This window comes from Hemibagrus wyckioides, linkage group LG10 (genome assembly GCF_019097595.1).
Source record: "Hemibagrus wyckioides isolate EC202008001 linkage group LG10, SWU_Hwy_1.0, whole genome shotgun sequence".
Classification (NCBI taxonomy): Eukaryota; Metazoa; Chordata; class Actinopteri; order Siluriformes; family Bagridae; genus Hemibagrus; species Hemibagrus wyckioides.
Window position 1 is genome coordinate 14274336 of NC_080719.1, and position 14193 is coordinate 14288528.

The 14193-nt window shown below is 37.7% G+C and overlaps 1 protein-coding gene across 1 annotated transcript in view; it reads right to left on the reverse strand.

Moving 5' to 3' along the window:
• fbn2b (fibrillin 2b) overlaps window positions 1-12348 on the reverse strand; it is a 69270-nt gene extending 56922 nt beyond the window's left edge. Inside the window, exons 1-4 of the mRNA XM_058400433.1 lie at window positions 12218-12348; window positions 9848-10131; window positions 1479-1561; window positions 359-463 (exon numbers count right to left, since the gene is read on the reverse strand). Coding sequence (XP_058256416.1) covers window positions 359-463; window positions 1479-1561; window positions 9848-10023 — 364 coding nt within the window. The 5' untranslated portion in view covers window positions 10024-10131; window positions 12218-12348. The remainder of the gene's footprint in view (window positions 1-358; window positions 464-1478; window positions 1562-9847; window positions 10132-12217) is intronic.
• Between the last annotated feature and the right edge of the window lie 1845 nt (window positions 12349-14193).

Sequence of the window (14193 nt, forward strand, 5' to 3'; positions counted from 1 at the left end):
ACTGTGTATACGTTGCCTCAGGCTTTATCGTTAGAGATAAATATTAATTTATTGTTTCTATATTTCGGCAAAACCGTTTTGAGACAATGCCCCGAATTATGCGCTACACAAATAAATTGAATTGAATGCTAGGAAGCAAAAAATATCACTGGAAAATCGGATTGGATTAAACATTTGACAGGTGAGTGTAATATCACAAGCTGTGCAGCACTGGTGTACCAAGGCACATACATTATTTCTGAATCTGTATAGCTGTAGAATTTACTCATGAAGGTCCAAAGCACCAGATGTTTCTGTAACTTTTCCCTGGTTTCTAATAACATTTTTGTTACACAGATTTCATCATGGGTTTTCTTACCTGCAGCGGCTGCAGCTCCACAGCTGGGAGCAAGGTGACCACTGGAGCAGGTACACATGTTCGGCCTCGAGCAGAAGCCATCGCCACAGGAGTTCCTACAAATTGCTGAGAGGAGAAGAGGTGAAGGTGGTGAAAAGAGAAAGAGGAAATAGTAGGTGAATAAACATGGCTTATGAACCAGAAAATAATAATATATTTATGGGCTTTTACAGCAAACATCACTGTCCTAATGAGGGATGATGACAGTGATGAAAAAACATTCACTATCATAAAGTTAAACAAAAAAAAGAAATCTTCTGAATTCAGGGCTTATTTTATATTATGCATCAATCCCATTCTTTAGACTGAGTAGGAGTTTTTTTCCCCATCAATACGAGTCCTGATACTGACACCAAAATGTGTAGCCTACTTAGTATTAATCAATCATGGAAATTCAAATTTATGTAAGACTGTGTATATTGGTTACTACCATGTGCTGCTACAAATAAACTGTTTGTGCTATGTTTAAGATTTTATCTGCAATAGAGAGTGCAAGGGACTGACCCACCTGAGAGCACAGAGCATGGAATTTAAATAAATAAATGCTAGCATGATTGAGGAGAACTGTGGCATGTCTACATGCTTAATACACGGCTTCATGTTCACGCCATTCCTTTGCATATGCAAACTCGTGGTTATTTTAATGACTGTGGGATTGGATGTTGGTATCGAGCAAGTTAAGGAGTACAAGTAAATGAATATTTTATTAATTACTATAAATTAACAGCTAAAGTTGAAAATAGATTAGTTATTACTGTATTCTGTAAATGCCATAACCATCAGAGGGTCCAGACTTTTCCAGGACACTGTACACTTATTAATTTTATTGTAGATAATAAATACTGTTCTTTAATGTCAATTAATAAACAAAAAGCTATGGAGCTAGCTTTAAATGCAGTTTATAGTGTATAGCCAGAGGTGAATGCTCCATGTATATTTGTGCCTTAGTCATCCTGGTAGGCGTTCTCTTTTTCCATTTCCCCTTTATGGACCCCTTAACATATCACCCATCACTTCTCAAAACAAAAAACTTCCTGGACCACGTTAGCTCTCAGTCATGAGACACAGTGGTGCTACTCACGAACTATACACTGGTTTCCCCCAGGCAGTGTTTTCCATCCCGGACAGCAGTAAGGCTGGAATCGAGAACCACACACATTGGGCCTGAAACAGAACAAAACACACCAAAAGTATGTACAAATATTAATTAAAACACTACTCATGATTGCAGTGGAAAATTGAATTAGAAACATGTTTAATTCCTAATAATTTTAAGCTAGTGAAGAGTGAAGTACTATTATACCCTAATTAAAATCTAATAAGCACAGCACGAGAGCCACCAATCAGACGTTCCTATAAAATCAGTGACAGTCCACTGTTTAACCGAGTTGGTTATAAAAAGTATTTCTGCAACAGTGCAGTGTGGGTAATAAGCCAAATAGCAAACCTATCAGTTAAGTTAATTAAGACAAAACATGGACAATAGCACTCAATTATACACAGTAACACTAATAGATAAACTACACAAAGGCAATGTACATGGAAAGAGGAAACTACAGCCATAGGATTACATAATGCTCACAGCATATAGATCGTTTCCATATGTTCATGTGCATGAAAAAAATAATAATTTAAAATAACTACATGAACAAAGCTGTCACTATATGAATCTACAGTCTGGACTAGAACAAAATCAGCCCATATGTCACTTCCCACTTTTTCATACTGTTGTGTGTATTTCTCTAAAGACCTCGGTGGTGCTGTTGCATTTGGTTCCACAAGAGTCCACAATTATCCACATTAGAACATTTATTAACAGAGAATCTAATCTAGTCTTTGAAAGCAATGCAACTTAGGCCTGCCCACACATTTACACTAGATCTGACCGAGTGACTTGACCGGGCTTTCAACATTCAGCTCTGTAATCAACCATGAAAATCTCAAAAATTAAATGGACAGTTAAGAGTCAATATAACAGTTTAAGGCTGATGTGGCTTTTAATGTAAATGTGGTATGTATTTTTGAAAAAAAAAATGCTTTAAACACACTCTTCAAGAGGGTCACAGAGAATGGCGCAGATTTCTCAGTAACTCTGAGCTGTTTTTGGCTTAGTTCCAGCCATGCAGCCTACTTAAAGAGTTCAATATGAAGAAGTCTGAACACATGAGATTAATGTCATAGCTGTGTTTAACGCTCCCCCAATTATCCGGCATTTCTGAGAGAACAATGTTTGTACCATTCTTAGAAAGGGTTCTGTTTAGTACCAAGAACTAAGAACTATCTGAAGTGAAATTATCCAGTTTCCAGGCTATAATAGACTCCTGCTGCTACATGACACCTTGGGCAAAATCAGCTTCACATGTGGCAAAATGTCTGTGAGTTTACACACTTTGTTCTTGCTTATATCCTTGATAAAAATAAAACAATCTGAGGTCCATTGGGAAATCTGCTTTTTCTGTCCATTTGTCTGCTAAAGCCGAATTTTTTGTCTATCAGCACCTGGTTACGGCTGTTGTCCCCAAACAAGCAACAAGGTACATCCATCTTTACACACACACACACACACACACACACACACACACACACATTCTTATTCTGCAGAAATCAAGATGTCTCATGAAAGCAAGTTTGTAGACAGTTTAATGGATTCCAATGACAAGTGAGAAATATCAGAAAAAAACAATGACAAAAAGAAGACACATAAGAGAGAGGAGCAAGGTGAGGAAGACGAGAAAGCAGAGAGAGAGTGAGAGATAGAGAGAGTGAGAGACTGAGAGAGAGAGAGAGAGAGAGAGAGAGAGAGAGAGAGAGCTGAGTATGTATGTAATGTAATGAGTAGCAAAGACACTGCCAGAAAACGTGCACGAGACAATTGCAGTTGAATGGAGGTGAAAGGGTGAAGGAGATAAAAAAAAAAAAACTAGAGCCTAAAGACAGGAAAAAGAAATGGTGGGAAAGGTCTAAGAATCGGCAGGAGGGAAAGAAAACAACTTTAAGCAAAGTACATGGGAGGGGTGGCAGAAAACAAAGCCGTGGATATCAGGCCAGACAATGATGGAGCACCAGCTATCGGGGTAAAAAAACCCAAATGGCCGCATTTCTCAGCCTAACACGCTCACTCTTACAACATGACAAATGAGCTCTTACATACAGAGGATAAAAGGAACATGCCAGAATGTATCCCCCTAGACGTCTCTCATCAGCCTCCGCTAAATGCCACGAACATAGCTGACAAGTTTGAGCCGTTACAATTCCTGGGGTTGTTGTTTCTCGCATCACACTTAAACAGTGGTTGCCTTAGACCTCACAATATTCCTCCCCAGGGGATTATGGCAGGGTCCAATCTGATATGACTTTGAAAGGAAGCGAGTGAACTGTAGCCATTTTTAGAGGCATTTACAATTAAAATATATTTAGAAAGCTAGAACAATTAACCATTTAAAGAACCTTTCAGTTGTTTCATGTAAGGTATTCTTTTACATTTTTTATAGTTACCAATATCTGTTTAAAATTAGCGTAAAATTACGTAAAATCGTAAGAGATGTGGTCTTTTAGAAGAATATTTTGACATTGCAAGACAGTACAAGGCAGATTTGTGCCCAAAGAACTTATTTATTTATTTGTTTGTTTGTTTATATGAATTCACAATATGGAAGTCATACAAATTTAGATATTATGTCATAATAAAATGCTACAGCAAATGTATAGCAACATGTTTCCCTTGTTGTTAGACGAAAAAAGTCTGTCAAAACGCACATATGGTCAGACCTAAACTGCTGAAAAGCCCTAATGTTACAACTAATAAAATAGATAAAAGGCACAAAACTTTTTGGATTTTGCTGTTCCTATGTTTTAACAAACTATGAACGTAAATGCTTGTTTGTCAGATGCTTGTTTATATAACTTGTGCTAATTTTGTACCTAATCAATACCAGGCTGCATTCAAGTAACTGAAACTAGGAGAGTTCATAAGACAGCCACATAAGGCCAATTAATGTACAATGGTCGTAAAATGGATGCAGTAGCCTGAAAAAAACTTTTAAACGTTGGCATGCTAAGAAAGGAGCCTGCTGTCTGTCAACATGATCTCACTGAAACCAAAGGCAAGAGGTGCATTTTTGGCAAATTCCTTGTAAAAGCAGCGTCAGGATTTTGACATTTTCAAAAGCCAGACCCCTGAAGGCCATTGACCTATTACTGGCCAAATATTTCAAGACAAATGAAGCAGGAACCAAGTTTGTTCCTCGCAAAATGATCTTGGAGCAGGGCAAAAGGTCATAAAAAAGAACATGTCACCTTGGGACCTCCAAAGCAGGAAATTCTTCCATGGCCTCCAGCTTAGTTTTCAAACCCATAAAGAACTAGCCAGGCACATGGAGAAACATTCTTAGCAGACGTAATGGCAAACGCAGGACAATGTTGATTCAGGAGCCCACCTAAACAGGTCAAAGGGTGAGTTACTGGCATCTGCTCTAAGCTTAACCTCCATACTGTTGCTAGCAGACTCTGTAAATCTGCCCACGGTCTTTGCAGGTCCTGCCTGGTCTTTTCCAAACTCCTGGCCTGGATGACCTGTGATGACCCAGATGTCTAGACAAGACTTTGCTCTAAATGAGCAAACATGGAAGAATCTGCAAGTTCTCACATCTTACACCTTACATTTTTTCCAGTGGATAGTCTCTATTGCATACTACTGTACCAGGACATTCTTGGGAAAAAACTAAACATCTAATTACAGGAAATTGAATTAGAAATTAACATTACGTTTACAGTAATTTACTGCCAACAGGATTGCCAAAAAACTACTGTATATAATTTACAATAAACATCTGCAAACATATTTTCAGTTCTGTAATATCTTACAAAGTATAAAATAACACATAATCCTGTACATTTGCTCATCTGGCTAATGCTTTGAAAAAGCATCTTGCAGTTGACGCAGGATACAACAACCTTCTATAATTAAGCCTTATCCACTGATCCACAGCAATTAGCTCAACTGGCTTGTACTGATCCAATGCCTCTTTTAGTCTAATCTTTTAGTGTGAGTTGATTCAGTGGTGAAGAAATTCAGTCTTGTGGTGGCTTAGTAGCTAAGAGTAGCAGCAAAAAGTTAAAAATCCTCAGCTTAGTTGTATCCTACATTAACTGTATGTCTTTTTTAAATATGATATACTATATTTATACTTTATATTTATACTACGTAAGATATTACACTACTTTTCTATAAATAAGTTTACAGTTGTTTATTGTAAAGTTCTTTTTACTACTGACTTTACAGGCACCTACGTAAACTTTATAGCCATTTTTTGCAAATGCTGCTTTGTTTTTTGTCTGTTTTTTAAAGTGGAGTACAAATTGAATTTAGCTGAATTAAAACTGCTCACACAGGTTTCAAGAGGAAGACTGCTACTGCTGTCTGATGCTAGATTATGAAAACCAAATGGTTTACGGCATTCCTTACAATATCAGTGAAGAGCAATATAAATTCACATGCAATAAAATGCAATCCAGATGGTTTGATTTTCAGGTATATGGCATAAAGTATAAATATAAACTATATACTATAAACCAAATCCATTTTTTACATCCTATCTATTTATTTTTAGACCATAACCATAGCAGATTATAACAGAGGTTTTCTGCATGTCATTTGTAAACTCTTCCTTTTCCCTTCCTCAAGCCAATAAACTTACACAATGCTCATTTATAAATATGCACTCCATGATTCATACAACATTTGTTGTTCATCACAAAATTCATTGTGCATGAGGCGTTTGAAAAGCTGTCCTGACTATTCGATGAAAACAGACAGCCCCTTGGCTGCAGTCTGAGTGGCTGACTATGATTCTCTGCATTGAGGAACATTCTCAAAGCCAGCAAACGTTCAACAACATCTCCCTTGTGGGCATCGCTGGTCTCCTAGCCAACGTTCTGCTTTTCTTCTGAGGTCTTTGAGTCCAATGCAGCCTGCCGTTGGTGGACCAGAGCCACAAATTCTTACGTATCACTCTGCTAAAAGAGCCAATAAATCAGGCAGACTGCACATTAAACAGGCTGCTCAAACAGTCTGAAACAGGCAAGATGGCCGCCACACAGTTTTAACGTCCAGCCTATGATTTTTCATCATTGCATTTCTTCCAAAAAAAGAAAAAAAAACCCTGTTCATTTCATGAAGGGAAATCAAAATGGAGTTGTTTGGAGACAACTGTACAATTTTGATTTTAATCAGGCTAAAGTTCTATTGTTAGCCAACACAAACAAAATGGCAGTCTTGTAGCATGGGCAATATGACAAAAATATCACATCATGATATGTGAAAATGTCAGTTTTACTGAAGTTAGAACTGCAACATGAAATACACTACCACTATGTAAAAAAAATTCAAGAAACAGTTATTTTAACATCCAACCAGGTTTACTCAGTGTTGTAATGAAACCCACTCTTCAAAAACACATTTGTTTAGGGTAAGTCACAAGGGAATTGTTGAGATAAGAACAGGAATCAGGAAGTTGTGCAAGTTCACAGTCCCGCTGAGCATATCGGCATTTGCATGTGTTTGTGTTTTCTAAATTATGCAGCACAAATCAGTACAACACAAGGTTCTGCCTCACTGAATAGATTATTCATAAAAACTAATGGTGGGAAAACTGGCCAATAGATCTAACCATCTGGAGGGCCTATGCTTTCCAGGCTTTTGCGTGCAGAGACAAAAAGGTTCCACTACACATGTTGTTATTAAATTCTGTCATGATTTCTTGTACAGAAAGAGAAACAGAGCCAGGAGAATTTAGACACTCAAGCCAAAAGTATTTATTTAGGCCTGGATGACTGACTCACAGACATTTTTTGAAAAATCAGTTCTTTGTGGGCAATGCAAGGTCCTGCTTAATGTAATTACAGATGATTCAGTATAATGGTGATGTATTTCTGTTAACAGTGCTTTCTGCCTTGTTGTCACCTGCAGCCTGGAAACAAATGTCCTTTGTAACAGCTCTCAAGTGATGGGGATACCTCATTTCCTGTGGCAGCTTGTGGGGGAGTAAATAAGCAAAGACAGATGAGAGGCTGAATGGAATAACTGATCCTGACATTTGAGACCACGGAGAACAAAACATCATTTGTTGTTGCAAAAAATTTTTTAAATATACTGAAATCCACACGGTTCTGTGGGCTCACAAGTCTGTCCCAAAAACACTGAGCGGCAAACTGCAAAAAATGTCTTTAAAGCTACCTTCATCATCCAAAGCTTCATGTTAAGTGACAGTGTATTTACAATAGCTTTTGAAAGAAAACCACTGTGAAATGATCCTACTAGTCAAATGTGTAGCATTTATTCAAAGTAACTAAGTAAGAAAGGAAATGCCCATGTCACCAGCATCCATTATTTCCTATTACATTTACTGTTTCCGAAAATTGGCAGGTCACATAACCTGACAATTTTCACCTATATCTACACCTATACCTATATTTCACTTACACATCACCTATATGTGCCTCTTTAAATGTTCATTCTTCATCCTTAGTTTTAGTATGCCTTTAATCCAGTGATCAGCATTGGAAAGCAAATGAGCACATGCTTATTCTTAACCAAATGGCAATACAGTTATTTTCCAGATTTTTTAAATAAAGATTGTCCTACGTGCACTGGGCAGTTGTTTGTTCACAATACCTACAAGAAAATTTCACATGAGCAACCCACTTTTGTCTTTAACGCTTCTTATTTATGTATAGTTTCAGGCTCAGCAATGCACTCACAACTGATGCTTGATGCATCTCAATAGTTCAGTAAGCATTCAAAGCTAAGTGCCATTAAGTTTCATTTCAGTCATACAGTCTCTTTTTTTCCACACATTTGCTAACATATCTGAGGTAAATGTTGCTGTTTGTCTCAATATCATGTTCAATTTGTCTGTCTATTGTCAGCATAAACGACTTCATTGATATATTCATGCTAGATAAATTGCTACCCTCTGTGCTTATGCACAGTGTCCATGTTTCCCAGTTGCTAAGCAACAGTGCTCTCACAACCGATGCTGATGTTTCTCAATGTGGCTGTTCAGTTGGCAGACAATGCTAAATGTAATTAAAGCTTCGTTTTAGTCATATGATGAAAGTTTCCAACATATCTGAGATAAATCTCATTTCCTCTGTTAAAAAGTCTTATAAAAGACTTTATTGCCATGGTTTAGCTTTAAGAAATGTTACATTTGGTCATTCATATTACCAAAGTTTATAATTACTACCCATATTTTCAGTTGCCTAGCAACAGTGCTTCTGCAACCTTTCTCATACCGTAGATACTGTAGTTCTATTAGCAGGCAATGCTAAGTTTAATAAGTTTACTATACAAAAATGTATAAGAAAAATCTTGATATTCCTGAAAGCATTTTTATTGTTATGTCTTTACATTGCAATTACAAGAGATGTTAAGACTACAGTCAAGCTAAATAGATATCCCTTAGGGATTAGCTTGTTTATCCTCAGTGCCAATGTTTCCCAGTTGCCTATCAACAGTGATTTCACAACTTCAACCACTTGAAGAATGAGCATATGCTGTGCTTGCCTTTTTCCTACACATTGATATATGTACCTGAGATTCTGTGTCCTGATTTACACTGTGATTAGAAAAAGGCTTTTTGCAATGCTACGGTGCTAATGCTGTCTCCCTCATAGTGCCTGACCTGAAAAAAAAAAGTACCGGACATTTCCAGGGCAAATGTGCAGTTTTGTTTACTTCCATAACCTTGTTTAGTTCCATTATAACATTGCAGGTCTGGAATCAAGAACTGGGTCATAATATCATAGCAATTCCACATGGGTTTTAGGATTATCATCTGTGATTATCAAATCTGTGAAACTGAATACTACAACCAAGAAGCAATGGCCCAAGGAGGGAACAGCCCTTTGCCAATTGCAACAAACTGACTAGCAGCTACTTTGCTAATGCTAACAGAACACAAACAGAATATGTTAAAACATGAAAATAATGTATGTAGTTATTGTATAATGATGACATTATTGGACCTTCTTAGAAGACAATGTTAAATGAAAATCTAAAAAATCAAAATAGTCCATTAATGCACCCCTGAGGGAATCTTAATGAATCTATGTATAGCTCTATTAAAAACTCTTCCAAACATCTGCTAAAAAATATCCAAAGAAGCCATAAGGAAACAATATTTCTAACAAAGGATGGTACTTGGATGGTATAACATGTTTCCAAAGCCATTATTAGCTACAAATTATGGTTAACCTATTAATTATGTTCAAATCTTTCCATAGTCTTTATTATGCTATTCACTAGTAAACACCTCAATTAACACCTATTTTTGCTTTAATATAGTGTTCCACTGGAAACATTGGCCAATTCCTAAAAATATCTGGAGGTTCATTAAACAAGCTCCAGTACCATATTGGTGGGAAAATGGTAGTGAACAAGCCTCTTACCCCCTGAGGGTGTCCTGTCCTCTCCGGCGCACCCTCTGCTGGACCTCCCCCTCTGGCTTTCCATTAAATAGGCTCGCCTGCAGGCCTCCATCTCCCTGAGCCTGCACCGTCTGGAGAGACGCCCAGCAAACGGCAGCCCATCCCAGCACCACCCTGGCCACAGTCCAAGCCCCCATCAGCCCACACCGTGCTGCTCCCCAAGTCCTCGCACTTAACACTCACTCTGATCACCTAGACACCTCTGAGCTCCACTTGTCCTGTCCACTTTCACTCCAGGGTGAGAGCTGGGGGTTCAGAGAGGGGAAGAGAGTAAATAAGTACAGACTATATACTGCCTTGACCTTGAGCTGTATTTGATTATGTATTGGTTGTTGTGTCTCTCATAGTTCAACAACTAGGTCGGAAATTACTTGAAGACAAACCCTAGTATACTAACACAAACAGTCTTCACTCAAATATGCAATATCATGTGACCTTTATTGCTTTACTCTTACTCAAGGAATATATTGTTTTCCAAATTTAGCTCTGATAAAACGTGGCTTCTGCTCTTGGCTAAGTGACACGGTATGTGTTTATTCTGGACGCAGGTGTGCTGCTTGAAGAGAAGATGTCAGTTCTGCTGGAAGCATGGCGTAGCTCAGTCCTCCAACATCCACATCCACTTTAATTTGACAGCATATTAATCATCTACAAAAGGGTTCAATGCTCATCTTAGATTTTTCCTGTGAGTTGTTTTTGGCTTTTTTGGTTTGTGACCAAAGCAATCCCCATGGCTCAAGCACCTTCACTTTTATCTTGATATTTAAACAGCTCACACACCCACGATGGAACGCCAAACCGTAAGCATTTATGAACACACCAATAGTAAGGTCAGTGAGGGTAATGGATTTATTTGTCTGAAACTACAAATGATCTGCTTGGCTGTATTTTAGGCATACATTTTAACCTGTACATGGGAAATAGATTTATGCAGACTCTGTAAAAAGAAATCTGTCGGTCACCAGGGAGAAACAAAATACATGGCCACACACAAATGTTAAAACGATCTCACAGAATTTCAGAGACAAAAATTCCCTTTTAAATTAGATTGAGCAACTGAATCAAATCTCAGATTTCAAATCTAAATCAAGCCGAATCAATCCAAATAAATATCAATTAAGTACGAAACAAAGTTCTAACAAATCACACCCTTAATATCTATATAAGTGACTTCTGGTTGGAAGAAATGAGTCCCACTGGAAAGCAGAAACTTAAAAAACCCATAGTTGATCTTTATACCATCCAATAGCCCATTATGCCCACTCGATCAGAGCTTTCATGAGCAAAGCGATGGTGAATTACATACCAGCATGTGCGGTTTTACAAGTCTACATCGACCGCATTAGTGCAGTATAGTCTTGAATAGTAGCCAACTGCTCAGTCCTCTCATTAAAGAAAGAGTTCAGGTTAAATAATGGGCCTCAGAAGATTTATAACTGGTAGAAATGGGTTTTAACTCCAAGGGGGTTGTGAAACAACTGGGTACAGGGACTGGGTATTTTCTTTTCAGCAGGATATATTTGTACTCCACTAAAGAAAGTAATATATCTCTTTAAAACCTGAAAGGCTGGCTTTAAATTAAGCTGAACTAACCCCCTGGTATACAAACCCTCTCTCTGATAACCTGCAGACTTTATTATACAGTGTGTAGTGTAGTCTTTATAAATCTACATGTACTGTCCACACTACACACAGTGTCTAAATGCAAAACTGAGGCAAATGGTGTTGAGCAGATACTTTATTGTTTCAGACACACACACACACACACAAAAAAAAACAATTAAGGACACCACTCCAATAAACGCTAATTAGACAATTATGGGTGCGATCATAAACGCTTCCGGTTTCCAGTGTGCACGCGCGATATTGTTTAATTATCGCGATAAATATAATGGCGCGCGAGCTGCAAGGTTTGGCTTGGGGACGAACCAAAAAAGTTTTGAAAAGCACACAAGAAAAATCTCAGATCAGCAAAACAAAAAAAATAATAATTAAGCACTAGCTAGATATAGACACAGCATAGTCAGAACATATTTCTGCAAACATTATTAAACCAAATAACTGGTGGAATTTTATTAATCAGCATTAACCATCACCTTTTTTTCGCTTAGAGAATATATGGAAATATGAAACTTGTTGTGCATCAAGCAAAATGTAAATCCGATCGAATGAATAAACCTAACTTTCATGGAATTCCTGAATGAACTCATGGGTCGTTATAACTTTTTTCTCCACTCTACTAACGTTACTATTCATTACAAGTTTAAGTGCAATGTCTACCTTTTAGAACAAAATGCAAATTTTTGCTTACAAAATCTTTAAGAGAATTACCTTATAACTGTCGGAGTGCGATGAGGCTGTCCAGCCCGGAATCCGAGTTTTGTAACGGGATACGCTGCGGAGGCTGAATGGGGGAAAATTGCAGCGCTGGCTCGAGAGGAAAGAAAAAGTTTAGTGAATTAGTGCAGAAAGGGAAAGGGGAGGGGCTTCCTGTAATGCGTAGATAAAGGGCGGGGTTTAGAGCGGACAGTGTGAGAGGGATGGAGGGGGTGACCAGCATACCTTTACTGCCATGAGATAATTAAGACCAAAGCAGACAGCAGACTTACACTGAGGCTAGGAAATATTTTATTCTGAGTTGGGAGTAAGTGGGAACAACACATACACTAATTCATCACTAGTTCATCATTTCAGTCATTCATTCTAGTCAAGCTGGCTACTGAAGTGGTTACTATGTGTTTTTATGTGTATATTTTCTCCTTTATTATGTGTACGTGTGTGTGTGTGGTGGGAAGCATTTTTAATATCTTGGTGAGGACTGAATGTTCCCATAAATATAGAAACCATGATCAAAAGTGCTTTTGGCAAACTTTAGTTTTTTTGGTGCTCTGGTTTTGATTAAGATTTGTGCGTAGGCCTAGCATTAATTAGATGCATAATTCTGTCAGTGTAAGGTCCTCACATTACAAAATTGTGTTTTTTTCTATATCTCAATGGGGAATATCTGACAGGTTGGGTGTCACCGAAGTCTAGAATTGCATTATTGCATTTTTTTTTTTTTTTTGCATTCTCAGAGCCCATACATTCAGCAGCATTTGACAAATCTGTGCCTGCATCAATGACAATATCAGACCAGCTTGTTTGCTCACTTTTCCTCTGTAACAACATGGTCACGACTTGACGGCTTGTCTGAGTACCAGCTGGGTGGCCGAGCAGCTGAACACACCGTCACAGAGGGAGTGCACACTGATGACATGAGATAGCAGGTTTGGGATAGCACTGGTGAATCTTCCTCCAAGATGTTCTAAAGAAAGCTTCTATCTCCTTCAAGCAGCTTTTACCTTTACACTTTTTTACCGTGATTTCCCTGAGCTCCAAACTTAAAAGATGCTCATGAAAACCCCTTCAAGTCTTAATTACAAGTGGAACATTGGAAACTGATTTAAATCTGAGTTTACAATTTGTGCAATTTGCACTTTTATGCTTTCATCATGGTCTGATAATTCTAATGTAATATATTTACAATATGAGAATTGCTAGATAGCAAAATATATAATGGAACTATAGCGAGCTATTGTTATCTGATTATATATATATATTATGATCTTGTGTCAGAAAACATAAACCTACAACCTTACGTCTAACTGTTACATTGTACTAATACTAGAGACTCCTTGTATAAATGATAAATAAATGTCTCCTTACAGAAAACTCTATTACTCCTATTAAACATTTTAAATAGCTACACATTTACGTTCGTTAGAACGTTACTGTAAAAACAATAAGATATTAGAATAAGCACATGAATATAAACCTGTTATTTGCATCACAGCTGGAACTACAGATGAAGCCATGCTGTTCTTAAAATGATCAGAATTGAGAGAATTGAATGCTGTAATTTGAAGTGAACTATTCAGGGAATTATATTAGACATGGCTGCACCCTGTATAGAGAGTCGAGTCAAGTATAGTGCACCATATAGTATATAGGGAGTGAATAGAGACACTGAAACAACAGTCTTTATAGTTTACAAAGAATAGTGAGTAAGATACCAAAAGGCGTCCAGTGAGCAGCACTTATGTAAGCAGAAATGCTTTGCTGATGAGAGAGGACTCAGGGAGGATTCAAGATGACAAGAAGTCTAGGGTAACTCAAATTACCACTCATCAGTGGTGAGTAGAAAAGCCCCTCAGTATGTACAACACCTCTTATATACAGTAACAGTAGACCATGTTGGGTTCATCTTCAACAGTCCAAGTTCAGTGAGAAAGAGATCTCAGATAAAAAGCGCTTGAGCTCTTAAAGAA